At 33.5% G+C, this 19,122-nt stretch overlaps 1 protein-coding gene across 1 annotated transcript; it reads left to right on the top strand.

The window, feature by feature from the left end:
- The first annotated feature begins 16,517 nt into the window (after positions 1-16,517).
- Positions 16,518-18,209, top strand: LOC143067062 (integrase/recombinase xerD homolog). The gene has a single exon (XM_076240066.1). It carries the CDS (start codon positions 16,553-16,555, stop codon positions 17,477-17,479), a length of 927 nt encoding a protein of 308 aa, XP_076096181.1. The 5' UTR covers positions 16,518-16,552; the 3' UTR covers positions 17,480-18,209.
- The last annotated feature ends 913 nt before the right edge of the window (positions 18,210-19,122 follow it).

The following is a 19,122-nucleotide window of genomic DNA, read 5'->3' as shown; positions in this document are numbered from 1 at the left end:
TTCACACTGATTCCAAATAATATGGTTTCTATATTCTTTCTCGTGTAATTAGGGAGATAAAATATGTCTTCCGGTTTATTGAAGTTCACTTCCTGTCTCCCATGATAAGGTGATGTATGCATTTAAAACACAATTGTAGTTGTAAAGAAATTTTTCATGAAATAAGTGCAAAAAGAGCTTCTTCTGGTTCATTCTATGTCACTTCCGGTTTATATTTTTACGTTCATATGTCAATTAACAATTTGCAAAAGACCCTATTGCTTTATCATGTTCTTAGTTGGAGTAATAATCAATTAACCTCAAATTGAATGATTTCATGGACCATAACTCCTTTAAGATGTCATTGGATTGTTTCAGACAAAATGTATCATATCTAAATTACAATAAGGCAATCATTTTGCACTAGTTCTTTTATACGTCTCTTTAAAAGTGACAGAAGAGAAAACAAGGAAAAGTAGAAAATTAGAATATGACCTTAACCTTTGACCTTGACCCCAATTGCATTTAAATGAACCAAAGACATCAAATCAATATGCCTTATGTCTGTATCACTTACCAATAATGCTACACATTTATATTTTCCTACGGCCAAATACAGATGGAGAAAAACTCTCATATGGAGTTTACGTATCGCTTCGGTCAAATTTGACAAAACAGCCTGAGGATTTAACGAGCAATTTAGTAAAATGAATTCGTCACTTTCTTGTACGGTTACGAAGGAGATCTCGGAACAATGAAAATTCAAATTTTAGAACATGACCTTGACTTCTGACCTTGACCTTAGATTTATTCATATGAACCAAGGACCTCTAATACACGTACCTTAGGTCTGTATTACTTACCATTCATGTGAAACATTGACATATCACTTATGTCAGATTCAAAAGGGAAAATAACTGTCATATGGAGAATACGAATTGACTCGGTTGAATTTAACAAATCTTCTTTAGGATATAACGAGAAATTTAGTAAAATAACTTTGATGCTTTTTTTAACGGTTACGGAGGAGATATCGGAATAATGAAAGGTCAAAATTAGTAACACTACCTTGACCTTAACCTCAAATTTTTATGAACCCAGTACCTCGAATACACGTACCTTAGATCTGTATGACTTACCATTTACTTGATATATTGGCCTACCGACCGTCCCACTGTCTATATAACTCTGCTCAGCTCTTAATAAAACTGATATCAAGGCTTTGTGACGTCGAATATATAGGTTGACCCGGCTTTGATAACTTTGATCTTGACATATCAGTGACGTCATAATGTTTGAACCGACGTTGATAAGTTTGACCCGAACTTATCAAGTCATCTTCCGGTTTGCTGGTGAAACAAAGAAAACCCTTTAAAGATGCATATACAGCCCGATAACTCGATTATAAGTTTATCTGCATATTAAGATTGTAAAATATCAGCTGCTCGACACAATATGAAGGCTTTTTTTTTTTTTATCTCGTTCGATGCGCTCACCCGACAAAAAGCTTCATATTGTGACTCGCAGTTGGTATTTTACAAATCACTATGCAGACAACCTGATAGTCATTACATATCACTTATGTCAAATTCAAAAGGGGAAATAACTCTCATATGGAGTCATCGTATCGCGTCCGTCAAAATTGGTAAAAAAATCCTGAGGATATATCAATCAATTTGGTAAAATACATTTGTATCTTTCTTTTACAGTTACGGAGGAGATCTCACCACAAAGAAAATAGTAGAAAATAGTGTTTGGGGAGATCACTCTTACAATAAATAGTCTTCGACTTAGCAGGCTCAGTCTCAAAAGCGCAATAACTGTTCGATATCATATGCAAAAAATATAATAATTAGAACAAATACAATAGGTTTTTAACAGAAAAGTGAAAAGGCCTAATAAATAATTATAATAAAATTAATAAGAATTATAATAAATATGTTTCTCTACCATTGTAACCACTGTGATAACAATAAAGAGTACTCCCTTAGATCCGGATATCGCAGCCTCTAAAAACTTATTGAAACCATGATAATTCTATACAAGGTATATTTAACGACTGCATCAATTATCTATTTCCTTGAAATTGACTGCTTCTGTCAAAATAAGAGAAAGAAATTATTTGAAGTGAACCTCCTTTGCGTCGATTCTAGCACAACTTTTAGACTTCGTAATTCGTCAATATTTATCGTCTATAATTGTCTTAGAACCTTGTCTGACTGTTGACTACAAATGTATTTCATTATTTTGGTATCGACTAGTCACAAATTGAGAGGAATTAATAAGTGTTTGAGGGAAAATGATAGACTTCAGTGTTGATTTTCTTTATTGTTAGAACTGAAAACATATTTATCTTTATATGATACATAACGAAGATCTATTGAGAGTGACTAATCAAACATACAAAGTTTAGGATAAACATTTTTTTGATTCGTTCTCTACTTTGTCAGAACGTTCATTTTTATTACATTATAAATTACACACGCTTCAATTCCCATTTATTTTTATTTTCGAGAAGATATGTTTATGTATATTACTGAAAAGTATATATCAATTGAGATGTTAGACACCCTCATCCTCAGTGTGTTTATAAATTATAGGTTATGAAAGTGATGAAAATGATGACTGTACTACAGCCAATCTCAAACCGTTAGGAAGACGTGACACTCTCGTGAATGAAATCTGTAAATGAACAAACAAGATTCTTTTCAGACAACCAATATTGATCAATTTTTTGTATGTTATTGTCATAAAGTATGTCTTGGGATTTGCAAGACATTTCATAAAATGACCTTTGAACAATTTGAGAAAGGTCTTCTAGTCAATAGGGATGTTCTAAGATATTACTCATTGTATTTATTGCCTTGAGACTTTCATTTCAGTAAATACAGACCAAATCGTCGTCATTATCAATGACAGATATATAGCTTCAGCGAAGATATAGTTACAAAGGAGTGTGTGACAGATAAGCCAGCTCATGAAATTTGCCGTTTTCAAGATCGCAATATTCAGTCCTACAAGTACCTGCATACGTAAAAGTAATCCCAATAGATAAACATATATTGCTTTCGTATGCGTCTAGGTTTTAACAACAGTACAGGTGTAACAGAACAAAATTCATCAACAAAATCTACACGTTTGATCTTCTGCGTGTACAAGGAATAACAAGTACCCGTACAAGCATTGTAAGTAAAATTGTTACCCATGAAGACAGACGAAAACAGTCCATCAAGAATATGACAGTTGTCAACTATTGGTATGAGTTTTGATTTTGCCATTTTCCCGTTTTGAATTTTCTTTGGAGTTCGGATTTTTTGATATTTTACTGTTGTGGCTCCATTTTGGTTTCTTTTCTATGTTGATTTCAAACATTTGTGTTTCGTCATTCTGTTGTTTTACCCGTTCTTTATTTCAGTGATTAGAGTATCAATTACCTGTAAGAAACCATTATGTTACCTTTAACTGTCCAATATTTTTAAGAATAGCCCTCCTTTTTCTTAAAAATCTTAACAGCTGAAGGTCGCATAACTGATTCTTACAGGTTAATGATAGTTCGATCACTGAAATAAAAAAAAACACAATAATTCCCCTAATTGATTTCATCATGTCAACAAAAATACAACCAAAGAACATATGACAATTAAAAAAAACATTTTAATAAAGTCACCTGCCAATACAATAATTTTGTCACTCATCAAATCGGTTTCTTGAAGACAAAAAATCACTTTCAAATTGATTTTAATAACACTACCAATACTTATATCACATTTTTCTCTTGTTTTTGATGTGTCTCTTTTAGCACTTATTCAATTGGTTGTAATGTCGTGGGGTTTTATTTATTCTCAAAATTAGGTCAGTATAGTTTTAAAACGCAGTAAGGATAAGAAACAAACATTTCTACAACTCATGACCAGTTTAAAAGAAGCTGACTGCAATATAATTTGAGAGTAAACAAAACAGATTGTGTTGATTTCTGTCAATGTAATAATAAAATTGGGATTATTTTAAATGAATTCAGAGTAGAAATAAATTGAATTACAAAACAATTGAATTTTTTAATTCAACAGTTTTATGACGCGTATTTTTTCTCATATATGTTTACCAAAGTTTAATGTTTTAATTTAACAGTGAACGTTTTTATATGACACGTATTTTTTTCTCATATATGTTTAACACAGTTTAATGATGTAAGTTGCACGGCAATAATCTAAACTTTGCAAGATATTTTTAATATGTAATTTGAACACAGTGTGGGAACGGAACTGTACGGTTTTCTAATATTTTGGTCATTCGGGAAACTGTCAAGCGGGGCTCCGACATTTGCAAAATAACAAGTTGCTTGATGGGAACTTTGATGAACTCTTATGTTCCTATATAACGTTTCTGCTTCGAGCTTTTAAAATAGCTAAAACATTTTTTATGTAAATATGAACCAATAAAATAATAAGAAAGATATATGCATCCAAACGTTTTCCTTAGAATGGTGGAGCTCCGTGTAAAACGATCAAATTGTCACACTACAGCGATCAAAAATGTCAAATAAACATCGAAAAATCAATGTTTGCTACCTGAATTTTCACATGTACCTTTTCTGATATATAGTCTTACCTGTCTGAACGTTTTAAAGCCATTGTCCCAGTAGAAATCCAAATATATTCATTTTTTCCATGTCTGATATTTTTATTGACTGTACAATCGCTTGCAAGTTTACTGTAATATCACTCGGAGCCTTCCTGTACAATCGCTTGGAGCTTTTCTTTTCATCGTTTGGCCACATAGACTTTTCTGAAAGGAGGGTGACATACTTTACCTTGTTATGACTTCACGGTCCAGGTAGCAATCAAGCTAGTCAAAGGTATTACCTTTACCAACACACTTATTACATTTTGTTGTAATAGTTTCTAGTGGCATATGACTAATTATAACTCTTAAGTAGATAATGCTTACTACTATCTCTTCTGTCACATTCACATAATAGATTAACAGTAGAGAATACAAAAATTCAATTTCTCTTTCCTTTCAGGTATAAAGTGATAATTTTTCATGATATCTACCGTTTTTTTTTTAAAGCATGTAGTTCACTCCATGTATTGGACTTTATCATATGACACCCACTTACAACTGACTTTATAAATGAGAGGCGGGGGGAAACCAAAAAGAGAATCAAACTTAAACATCGATGACTGAATAAGCCATGGAGTTAGACAAAAAATAACTAAAAGACAAAAAATAGTTTTCAAAACACAACATAGAAAACCAAAGAGTGAGCAACAAAAACTACACACACACAAAACCGGAGGATATCTTAGATGCTCAGGCAGTATTAGCAGATCTTCATCATATAATTATATTAACGGTACCAATTTGTTCTGCACCAGGTGCGCATCTCGACAATAAATATTTCTTCATTTGTGCTCGAGGCCACAATAAATAAAAATCCAAGGCTAAACAAAATTATAAAATAAAAATAAACCAAAAATGACTAAAAATATCGCAGATAACTGATTCGAAAAAAAAGTAATAACAAAAATATGTCAGAGCTTATTCAATACAAGGTTTACATTTATGTATTGTAAATGAAACTGGCTGTGAAAACATGCATAAAGGACACAAAAGAGTATCATTATACTTACGTGGTCAGGTGTGTGATGAACTTGTTAAACTCCAACGACATGGATGTACTTGTATCAAATAGTTACTCCGCCCAAGAAGAAACAGGATGGAACATAATTTGTATTTCGTTACGAATCTTAGATGATTTTCTGCATAAGGAAATATCGTTACCATGTCAGAAATATGACATTTCTTCGATTTGTTTCAGCTCTTGATTTTGCTTTTGATTTCGGTATTTTTGTTATCTTACTTCTAACTGAAAAGTTATACTTTGTGTTTGAAACCGCACTTTTGTAAAATACGACTGACAGTTTTGTCATTTTAGAGCTAGTATATAAAACAGAAAGGTCAATACAAAATGCGAGTTATATTGAAAATGTCTTTTTTCTGAATAACATAAAGGACATTCCCAAACTTACATATTTGTCTGGGCCTCTGGTTAAAGAGGTTAAAAATCGTAAGAACAAGTTCCCTTCCCCTTAAAACATCACAGAAACATACACCCTAGTCATGCGTTTCTTCTACAACATACGTGCCAATGGCGTTCGAATTAAACAGTTCGAAGGCACAATCAATTACAAAACATGTCAGAAACGTTAAATCAAGACAAGGATTTAAGCCGATTATGGATAACCAGTCATCTAATAGCGCCCAAAATAATGTTGCAATTGTAATAACTTTCTTATGCTGTACAGATTTACAATGTCACATAATCAATAAGAAATCCAATTTATTACTTTAATTATTGTACATGTCAATCGTTTTACAAATATAGAGCGTCTACACGCACTAGATTTAACTTCCTTTCTATGTGTCAATAGAGTTAGCTAAGATATTTAATCAAAGTAATGTTTACTTGCTTCATACGCCTAGAATTGAGTGCGATATAGGAATGATGAATCATTAGTCTCAGCATTGTGTTCCTGTTGTATTAGTATAGCATACTTAAAATGAAATGTTTTTTTACAAGAATGAACATGCGTTATGCTTTCAAATAATTTTCCGCTCATTCAACTATCTTGTAATTTTACTTACATTGCACAAAGGATGAAGGAATACCGAACGTGCTCCATTTTTTTTTTAAATAAATTTTTTGAATGTATATGCCAGTGAGGTCTCTCCTGAAAATACATTTAATGTGTAAATTTCTTCAAATGTTTCATTATATAAAAACAGTGAATGTTTAACCATTAATTTTGATCATGATTTAGAACTATTTTGACTTTATTTGATCTCCAATATTTTTCTTATAATTTGATAAATTGAATTCATGTTGACCTTGCAGAACATCTCGATAAAACTTCTCGATAAAATTTCCCGATCCAATTGCATTTGTCCCTTTGGTATCTTTCGTCCCTCTTTGAATGCTATTATTGCTGGTTCACGGCCATTCGTTTCGATTTAACCTGATTACACTATGAGCACAGTGTAAATTTTCTCTTTGATATGAAATGACAAAATAGTTACTGCTTCTAAAAGCGTGTTCATTCATTGTTGCACACATTTTTATAAACTTTATCAAATATCAAATGAAGACGTAAAGAAGTATGCCACAAATATAGATATAAATTTAGAGATGGCCAATGAGGGTCATTTGAGAACAAAACTTACAGGGATGATTCCAGCTTACCATTTCTATGTAGCAATATCCCAGCAGCATTTAAATTGGATTCATGTGACTTTGCAAAACATCTCGATAAAACTTGTCGATCCAATCGCAATATTTAAAATGCCATTCTTTATGGTTCACGGCCATTCGTTTCGATTTAACCGGTGATTCGTGAACGAAAGCACTATAAACACAGTGCAAATTATCTCTTTTGATGAAACGAAACAATAGTCTCTGCTTCTAAAAGCGTCATCATTCATTGTTGCACACCTTTTTTTTTATAAACTTTAAAAAATGAAGAATATCAAATAAAGATGTAAAGAAGTATGCCTCATATCTTGATTTAAATTTAGAGATGGCCAATGAGGGTCATTTGAGAACAAAACTTTATAACATAACAGGGATGATGTAAGCTTCCATTTTGTAAACTTTCCATTGCTATGTAGTAATATTCTAGCTGCGACTGTGTATGGAGTATTCATCTCCTAGCTGATACAATATTTAAGTGGAACGATTTCGTTGATAGATGTTTTCTGCTTACAATGAAGCTATTTAACAAAGGGTTCCAATTTGTAAGTTTAAACGTTTAACAGTCGAGTGTGTTGACCGTTTTGAAATACCTGTGTCACAGATGACAACAGAAATGTTGAAATTGTCGCAATCCCATCCCCGTTCTCTTTACCTCAATTGTCACATCGCCAATTGGTAAGTATCATCGGTTTTGTGCTCGCATGAGCAACACTCCGGATGTCATATGTGGTGCAAGAATACTCACCTTTCTAGGGCACCTGAGTCAATCTTTGGTAGTTGATCAAGATCAAGTCAGGGAAATGGCCATTGTTATATCATAGTTCGTTTCTTTGTGTGTGACATTTTAATATTGTGTTTCTTTTTTGTCGTAGTTCTCTTATATTTGATGCGTTTCCCTCAGTTTAAGTTTGTAACTCGGATTTTTTCCCCTATTGATTTATGAACTTGGAACAGCGGTATACTACTGTTGCCTTTATTTATTGCTCAGTCTTTAATGTTTCTATAGATTGGGTGTTCGTCTTTTCACTGTTTTTCGTTTCTTTTTTCATTGCCTTTTCATTCTTTCTTCGACTTTGAATATTCCCTTGGTATATTTTGCCTATTCTATAATGAATATATAAATATAAGCTATTTGTCTGATAAAACTTTTTAATAAAGACATAAAAGTATAACAGGAATAGCAATAAAGTTGCGAATAGTACAACATTACGTCGTAACTACAATCCCCTTCCCTTTCCAGAATGTGACCTACCGAATTAGACTATTTACCGGATTTGTTATCACATAAGCAACACGACGGGTACCACATGTGGAGCAAGATCTGTTTACCCTTCCGGAGCACCTGAGATCACCCCTAGTTTTTTTTTTTTTTTTTTTGGGGGGGGGGGGGGGGTCGTGTTGTTTATTCTTTAGTTTTCTATGTTGTGTCATGTGTGCTGTTCTTTGTTTGTCTTTTTCATTTTAGCCATGGCGTTGTCAGTTTGTTTTAGACTTATGAGTTTGACTGTCCCTTTGGTATCTTTCGTCCCTCTTTTACAACACAACCTATCAACCACCAACATCCGACCCATCCGAGAAAACAAACTGAAAGTTTGCATTCTTTCAATCTTACAATCTAATCCAAACAAATAACCGTTAAATATCATTATTGATAGTTGACAACTTATAGGGCAAAATTGTAAAAGTCAAAACTAACATTAATCAAATAAATGACGAGTATTTTAAGGATGAGACTTTCTTTACGGTATAATTTGGTAGAATCATTCTTTTTAACGCCTTTCTATAATTGAATGCACAGACAGGATGTATGTAACGTGTTGTGACTCTTCACATAAAGAACATTCATTTAAGACTTTCCTGTTTTCTTGTGTCTGAGCGATATACGGGAAAACATTAGGAGATGTCGTCAGATTTAATAGCTAAGTCGAATGGAAAGTTCTAAGGGACTTCTTGAACAGTAATAATCGCTTGCGAAACACTAAAACGTCAACCTTTTCAAAGTTAAGAATTTTCTCTGCTAAAGTAGTAATAATGAAATATATTAGATTAAAACAGAATTATCATATATGGTACTATATCCCTCTAAATATAGCAAACGATTTGAACAACAAGCAAGCTACATTAGTTTTGTGTAAAGTTTACATGCTATTGTTTGTTTGTTTTGTTTTTTTTTTCTAATGGGGCTACACTTTAGAGGAAGATTTTAACATGTGAAGTGTGCGGAGCTAAGTGTACTCTTGAAAAATTCGTTAACAATAAAAATTATAAAAAAGTTTGATTAGCAATTTTTAATTAGTCACTAAGGAAATTAAAACAGATCTGATTTCGCCTGTGACTTAAGATTTTCCAGTAAATATGTTATACTCTATTGAGTATAACGGGACATTACGTGAGAAGGTATTTTATATTTCCCAGACGACAAACGTTATTACCGTAAAAGCTGATATTTTTTTCACTTCTACGTAGAAAATTTTAATATTTATGAGTGGACTTTAACAAAAAAAAGTATTTCTTCGAGACATAATTGTTCGAGATATAAATGATTATTTAGTTGAGGTCCACACAATGATGGGTTATTTAGTTGAGGTCGACACAATGATGGGCTAAGTCTATATGTTTGATAAGCCAATATGGTATGCGCGCCTTTTTTTTTTGGAATCTAAGACCGACAACTGCTAGACACCAAGAAAAATATTGTTGAAACAGGATTTACTCGTTAAAACAGACATTAAATGTTGATCTAAATGGTATCAAAATACTTGATGCACCGATTTGTTTCAATATTTTGTATCACTTTTTAAATAATTCTACAGGTAACAGGCGTAAGGGTGCTTGCTAAAAAAAAAAACAATAATTCTAAAGGTAACAGGGGTAAGGGTGCTCGCTAAAACAAACAATGATTATACAGGTAACAGGCGTAAAGGTGCTCGCTAAAACAAACAATAATTCTAAAGGTAACAGGCGTAAGGGTGCTCGCTAAAACAAACAATAATTCTAAAGGTAACGGGCGTACGGGTGCTCGCTAAAACAAACAATAATTCTACAGGTAACAGGCGTAAGGGTGCTCGCTAAAGCAAACAATAATTCTACAGGTAACAGGCGTAAAGGTGCTTGCTAAAAATACAATAATTCTACAGGTAACACGCGTAATGGTGCTCGCTAAAACAAACAATAATTCTACAGGTAACAGGCGTAAGGGTGCTCGCTAAAGCAAACAATAATCCTACAGGTAACAGACGTAAAGGTGCTTACTAAAAATACAATAATTCTACAGGTAACACGCGTAATGGTGCTCGCTAAAACAAAAAATAATTCTACAGGTAACAGTCGTAAGACTGCTCACTAAAACAAACAATAATTCTATATGTAACAGGCGTAAGGGTGCTCGCTAAAACAAACCATAATTCTACAGGTAATAGGCGTAAGGGTGTTCGCTAAAACAAACAATAATTCTAAAGGTAACAGGCATAAGGTTGCTCGCTAAAACAAACAATAATCCTACAGGTAACAGGCGTAAAAGTGCTTGCCAAAACATACAATAATTCTACAGGTAACAGGCGTAAAGGTGCTCAATGAAATAAACAATAATTCTACAGGTAACAGGCGTAAGGGTGCTCACTAAAACAAACAATAATTCTACAGGTAACAGGCGTAAGGGTGCTCACTAAAACAAACAATAATTCTACAGGTAACAGTCGTAAGGCTGCTCACTAAAACAAACAATAATTCTACAGGTAACAGGCGTAAGGGTACTCCTAAAACAAACATTTTAACAACCGAAGCTGTGAATGTACTGGATATTCATCAAATGCATGCTAAATGTTAATAGTAATAATAATAATAATAATAATAATATAAAGTTATTTACATGACGGGATTGTCCATAGTAGATTTAATTTTATATTTCACGCGTTTGCGAGTGCAATATATACTAAACCACTTTAAAATTCGAGCACTAACCCTTTTATTGTATAGTTGTTTAAAATATATCAGCATCACCAAAGCTTACTAGCGTTCAGTTGAAAATGTCGCGTTTCTATGCAATACAATGTATAATGATTTTAATGATGATTACTGTTATTGTTATCATGAAATAAAAACTAATTATTCATTTAGCAATCCACTTTGTTACGTGTTAATTTAACAGCGTAAGAAATTTAATACAAGAACGCAGTACATATTTATTTATATTGTATTTAAATAAAAAGTAATATATATATTCAGTTACATTGTATAAAAATAAAAAGCAATAAACTAAGTTTGATATAAAGTAATTAAAACACTGGTGCAAGCTGTTACAAGTTCATGTGTTAACACTTGCTTAGTTTCTAACAAATTGTGCAAACTTTCAGATCTTAAAGGACTTGTTTGAGTTGCATCATTATGTCAATGTTTAACTGTTCCCTCGTTACGAGATGTCACAATAATAATTACATTGTGGACAAACCAATTATTTATTCTCATCAATGAAGTCTCTCGACTTGCTATGACAGTGTTATTGATGTCAGGCTTTTACAACAGATTTCATGTCCTAATGATAGAGGCAGTATATTGTCTATACAAAATTGATGTTACGTCAAAAAAGGCGAATATCTCAAGCGAAGAGATGGCTCGAAATTAAATTATCTATCTATGATAGTATATATTACTCTTTCGGGTCCTGTTTTTTATTGTTAAACATCATTTCCCAGAGGAGTGAGACTTTAACAAGAAAATAGCCATTTTATACTGTAATTTCAACCCTTTTGCGATACATTACATCTTAAAAGAGAAAGACATTAATATGTTCTATATATATCTTACCAAAGTCCTAAAAGTCACCTTTAATTTAGCTTCATTGACTTGTACAGGCTTTAATGACAATAATTTACTTTGTTGTTTAGTAGAATATAGATTTTTAGTAAAAATGTAGTCTAGATTTTTAGTAAAAATGTAGTCTATGTAACAATTATATATTAACATTTTGATACAAAAGCAGAGAGTATTTGTCCAGACTGTGCATATTTTGTTTTAAACAACGAGCCTATAGATGTAATATAGATGTTATAATTTATAAACAGAACGGAAACGGTATCAGCTGCATTAATTCTCCTCATACTTTCAAAAATGTTTAATGTGCTTTCACTTTGGTAATTCATTGCTTAAAATAGCATGACTGCCACACAAATAGAAAAGAAAGCACATGCAGAAATTTTAATTGGGAGTTTAAATACAGGAACAATCAAATCAGACTTGCATTAAAAATATTCAAGTATTAAATGTTAAAAGCAACCGACTTTCTTGTAGCTCAAAAATTGAGTTATGAAAAAAGATTTAACATTGTATAGAAAAAAAATAAAGAATCTATAAAAAATACAAGCTCAATAAACAATACCCAAATACTGTAATTTTTTAACACGTTTTAAAAGTGCTATATTGCATATAAATATATGTTGGAGTTTAACTAATTTTTTGACTTCTCGGTATAACCGGTATTTCAGGTAGTTGTTTAACAAAATGTAAACTATTTCACATTCTTTTAGATATAATAGCACTGTATCAATTGTATCGGCATCGCAAACAATCTGATAGGAGCACAAAATAATGGTATCGGCATCGCAAACAATCTGATAGGAGCACAATATAATGGTATCGGCATCGCAAACAATCTGATAGGAGCACAATATAATGGTATCATATCGCAAACAATCTGATAGGAGCACTATATAATGGTATCGACATCAGAATCAATCTGGTGGAAGCACTATATAATGATATCGGCATCACAAACAATCTGTTAGGAGCACAATATAATGGCATCGACATCAGAATCAATCTGGTAGGAGCAAAATATAATGGTAATGGCATCACAAACAATTTGATAGAAGCACTATATAATGGTATCGGCATCGCCAACAATCTGATAGGAGCACTATATAATGGTATCGGCATCGCAAAAAAAATCTGATAGGAGCACAATATAATGGTATCGGCATCACAAACAATCTGATAGGAGCACTATATAATGGTATCGGCATCACAAACAATCTGATAGAATCACTATATATTGGTATCGGCATCTCAAAAAATCTGATAGAAACATTATATATTGGTATTGGCATCACAAACAATCTGATAGGAGCACTATATATTGGTATCGGCATCACAAACAATCTGATAGGAGCACTATATAATGGTATCGGCATCGCAAACAATCTGATAGGAGCACTATATAGTAATGGTTTTGGCATTGCAAACAATCTGATAGGAGCACTATATATTGGTATCGGCATCGCAAACAATCTGATAGGAGTACTATATAATGGTTTCGGCATTGCAAACAATCTGATAGGAGCACTATATAATGGTATCGGCATTGCAAACAATCTGATAGGAGCACAATATAATGGTATCGGCATCGCCAACAATCTGATAGGAGCACTATATAAATGAATTTTCCAGCGTTTCGACTAGTAATAGCGGGAAAATGTTTGTATTAACGGTTTGTAAATAAGGTATTGTCCAATCAGGATTTGTTTGTAATCAAAATTGATTGCAGGTAAAAGGTATATATGTAAATGTATCTCACTTTCTAGCCGTCCTTTGAAGCGTATACATCAAAATGGACGCTGAACTTCAAGAGCAAATCAGAATTCAAGTCTCGAATATTCTGACGGTAAGTCAAAATGACATGATGAACCAAATGCGTTCGATTATTTCCAGTGAAATGGGAAAGATGCATGTGCAACAACAACACAGGTTTCCAAGATAGAAGCTACCTTGACGAATGGACCCAAATTCAAGAAACGAGGGAATGAAGAGCAGTTTAAGCAAAACATGAAGGTGCTCAGCAAAATGAAAGAAGCAGACAGTATGTTGGACGGTAACAATCCAACGCCAGATACCGTATAAAAAGCCAAGGAGAAGTTAGCGGAAGGTATTTCTTTAATGAACTATAGACAAAAGTTGATACGAATTGCTGATTCATCCGAGCTGGGCTGGCGAGTCGTACACGAATATGAAACCAACCCGCTTGCAGATGATTCTGAGGATGAAAGAAAATTGTACAAGGCTGAAAACAGAGCAGAAAGAAAGGTGAAAGCTGATAAGACAAAGAAAGCTAGACGAGTACATCCCTACGTTCAACCAGCAGAACAAGCAGTTATGACAAGAAAACCAGGCAACTGTTTTAATTGTGGTGTAAAAGGGCATTGGAAACAGGAATGTCCTGAGAAACAGCAAAGAAAAAGTGATAAGATAAGTAATCTTAATACTTTAAATAGGTGTAATATAGAAGTACACGTAGATAACTTATGTATAAAGGTTGATACAATTAAATCACCAGTTAATAGTTTGAGAAAACACATACACAAATGGAAAATCATTCAAGCAAGTGATTACATTTTAAATGTTATTGACAAAGGGTATATGTTACCGTTAAAAACTTTACCTGAAAATGTTTTATTAGATAATAATAGATCAGCCAATGACAACAAATCATTTGTAAAAGATGAAATCAAGAAATTATTATCTAAAGGGTGTGTATCAGAAGTATTTGTAAAGCCTAAGGTTGTTAATCCATTAACGGTTGCAGGTAACAAGTCAAAACTTAGATTAGTGCTTGACTGTCGTCACATCAATCCACATTTATATCAGTTTAGATATAAATACGAAGATGCCACTGTGGCAAGAAAATTGTTTTCTAAGGGTGATTATCTGTTTTCTTTTGATTTAAAGTCAGCTTATCATCATATTATGGTACAGCAGGAAGACAGAACATATTTGGGTTTTCAGTGGGAGTCAAAATTTTACATATTTAATGTTTTGTGTTTCGGTTTGGCTACAGCAGGTTTTATATTTTCAAAGGTCTTAAGAGATCTTATAAAGTATTGGAGATCTAACAGTATCAGGATCCTAATGTATCTTGATGATGGGGTGCTGACAATTATGATGAATGCACTACAGTTAGCCATAGAATAAGGGCAGACTTAATCGATTTTGGTTTCATTATTGCTGAGGAAAAGTGTAACTGGAACCCGGTTCAAGTGATAACTTTTTTGGGAATGGTATGGGACACTTCTGAAGGTAGAATTAGAATAACAGATGAGAGAATTAACAGGATATTAAAATGTATATCCTGCATTTGTAACAGGTTACCAGACAAACGTGTGATATCAGTAAAACTGTTAGCTTCAGTTGTCGGTCAGTTAATATCTACACAAGGTGTGTTGGGTACAACTGTAAGGTTAAGGACTCGGTATGCTTATGACTGTGTTCAGGATAGAACATCATGGGAGGCACCGGTCTGGATTACTCCAGAAGCGGAGGTAGAGCTAGAGTTTTGGTTATCAAACATAGCAAGGTTAAATGCGGATGGTGCATTATTTAGTCAGTTGACAAACGAAGCATGTGATGTAAACATGTTTTCGGATGCCTCAGGTGAAGGCTATGGAGGATATATAGCTGAGGCAGGGAACAGCAAAATGGTAGAAATGTTTGGTGCATGGGATGCACATGAAACAAACATGAGTTCTACTTGGAGAGAACTTGAGGCTGTTCATAGGGTTTTGAAAACTAATTTGCCTACATTGAATGGGCAAAGTGTAAAAATACATACTGATAATAAGAATGTTGAAACTATTTTGAAGGTCGGTAGTAAAAAGACTCACTTGCAAGATATAAATATGGAAATTCAAAATGCATGTGAACAAAGCAATGTTTCGTTTTTTGCGCAATGGATACCAAGAGAAAATAATACACATGCAGACACTTTAAGTAGGTTGAACGATTGCGATGACTGGGGTGTACAAACATGGCTGTTTCGTACGCTAGATAGAGAGTGGGGTCCTCATACAGTAGATCGCTTTGCGTCTTCATATAACAAAAAATGTGATAAATTTATTTCAAGTTTTGGTGTCAGGGAACGAGCGGTGTTTATACTTTCAAACAGCACTGGGGTAAAGAAAATAACTGGTTAGTCCCACCACCTTCGTTAGTTACAGAAACAGTTAAAAAGATGCTGAAAGACAGAGCAGTTGGTACGTTAGTTATACCCGAATGGAAGTCGGCTCCTTATTGGCCGGTCTTGTCAGAGGGTAACAGATTTAAATATTTTGTTAAAACCCATAAGATCTTTCTGGGTTCAATGATAACTCATAGAGGAAGAGGGCGAAATGGGATTTTTGGTATGATTAAACAAAATTTCAATTTCGTTGCTATGCGTGTTGAAGTTTGGGTTGTAAGATTATCATAGATTGCTTTTCTGTTTTCCAGGAATAGGTTTGAGATGTGAAAGAAGCCGGAGTAGACGAGGAATCTGATCTTTCCAAGTATGCAGAACATATGTCCAGTTATATTGTAAACAGTAGGAGTGATAATACAGCAAAATCGTACTTTTATGCATTTAAACGTTGGGAAACATTTATTAAAAAACATGGTTTTCAAGCTTTACCAGCACAGCCGGTTCATATAGCTTTATACATAACTTATTTGCTTGACACTGGTGCTACATGTAACACTATTAATTCTGCTATTTATAGCATAAAATGGGTGCATGAAATGAGTAATTTTGCAGATCCAACTAAAAATTCATATTTACATTCATTACTAGAATCTGCCAAGAGAGTGGCTACTGTTAAGAAGCACAAGAAGGACCCTGTTTCATTAGATATGCTATTGCAATTGTGTAGCATGTTTTCAGATAGCCAAGATTTACTTGTGGTTCGTGATTTAGCTATGATTTTACTGTCTTTTGCTGGGTTTTTGCGTTTCGATGAGATTAGTTCTCTTTTGTGTAAAAATGTTAAAGTTAAATCAGATTATTTAATTTTGTATATAGAGAAGAGTAAGACCGACCAGTATCGTAACGGTAATGAGGTTTTAATTTCCAAGGGGGATACCATTGCTTGTCCATATGAAATGTTTTTGAAATATGTAAATCTTTCAGGTGTCAATTTGGAATCAAATTTTTTCCTGTTTAGACCTATTTTTCGTTCTAAAAGTATTTGTAAACTTATATATAAAAACAAAAAGCTAAGTTATACTACAGCCAGAGAAAGCATTATTTCAAGACTGAAACTAGTTTCAAAAGACTTGAAGCTTGGATTGCATTCAATGCGGTCAGGTGGGGCTACTGCTGCCTCAAATTCGGATGTCAATATTAGGGTATGGAAACGACACGGTCGTTGGAAAAGTGACAGTAGCAAGGATGGTTACGTTGTGGATTCAGTTGAAAAAAGGCTGCAAGTGACCAAGCATTTAGGGTTGTAAGCATTTTTGTTTTTCATTCCTTCCGGTTCCCCCTATATTTGTAAGTTTTCTAGCGTACTTGACGGGCTAGTCGGCAAAATTAATATTGTTTTTGAATTTGTATATTAATTATGGTAAACGTACATAGTGTTTATGTACAATGTGGTGTAGGTCGGTTAGTAGGTAATAGAGTAAATACATGAATTTTCCCGCGTTTCGACTAGTAATAGCGGGAAAATGTCTGTATTAACGGTTTGTAAATCAGGTATTGTCCAATCAGGATTTGTTTGTAATCAAAATTGTTTACAGGTAAAAGGTATACATGTAAATGTATCTCACTTTCTAGCCGTCCTTTGAAGCGTATACATCAAAATTACATTTTTGATAATTTAGGTTTTAATATCGCAAAGCTGTGGGCGTATATTTTTCAATTTTTGAATTATGAATTTTGAAATGTTATATAGATTATAAGTGTATTTTTTTATTGGAAATGAAAGTTCATTATCAACGCAAGTTCTCGTGTTGTCCCTATGAGACGGTCTGTCGAAAGATATTTTTGCTGTAGAACACAGGTTTCCAGAGCTTTTATGACCATCAAATACTATATGGTTTTATCTCTGGTTTTTCCTGGGCGTGTCTTGGCCGTTGGTACGAGGAGGAACTTTCTTAAGTTAGTTGTAACGATCAATGATCAACAAATGTGTGGATGTTTGCTAAAATAATGTTTATCATATTTATTATATGTTGTATATCTAAAATAAAATCCGGCGTCAAACGTACTTGACGGGCTAGTCGGCAAAATTAATATTGTTTTTGAATTTGTATATTAATTATGGTAAACGTACATAGTGTTTATGTACAATGTGGTGTAGGTCGGTTAGTAGGTAATAGAGTAAATACTGGTATCGGTATTGCAAACAATCTGATAGAAGCACTATATAATGGTATCGGCATCGCAAACAATCTGATAGGAGTACTATATAATGGTTTCGGCATTGCAAACAATCTGATAGTACTATATAATGGTATCGGCATCACAAAAAATCTAATAGGAGCACTATATAATGGTACCGGCATCACAAACAATCTGATAGGAGCACTATATAATGGTATCGGCATCGCAAACATTCTGATAGGAGCACTATATAATGGTATCGGCATCGCCAACAATTTGAAAGGAGCACTAAATAATGGCATCGGCATTGCAAAAATATCTGATAGGAGCACTATACAATGGTATCAGCATCGCAAAAAATTTTATAGAAGCACAATATAATGGTATCGGCATCACAAACAATCTGATAGGAGCACAATATAATGGTATCGACATCAGAATCAATCTGGTAGAAGCACAATTTAATGGTAACGGCATCACAAACAATCTGATAGAAGCACTATATAATGGTATCGGCATCGCAAACAATCTGATAGAAGCACTATATAATGGTATCAGCATCACAAACAATCTGATAGAAGCACTATATAATGGTATCGGCATCGCCAACACTCTGATAGGAGCACTATATAATGGTATCTGCATCGCAAAAAATCTGATAGGAGCACTATACAATGGTATCAGCATCACTAAGAATCTGATAGTACTATATAATGGTATCGGCATCACGAACAATCTGATAGAAGCACAACATAATGGTATCGGCATC

This window comes from Mytilus galloprovincialis, chromosome 3 (assembly GCF_965363235.1).
Source record: "Mytilus galloprovincialis chromosome 3, xbMytGall1.hap1.1, whole genome shotgun sequence".
Lineage (NCBI taxonomy): Eukaryota > Metazoa > Mollusca > Bivalvia > Mytilida > Mytilidae > Mytilus > Mytilus galloprovincialis.
The sequence above is the reverse complement of the archived record's forward strand: the minus strand, read 5'-3'. Positions and strand labels throughout refer to the sequence as shown.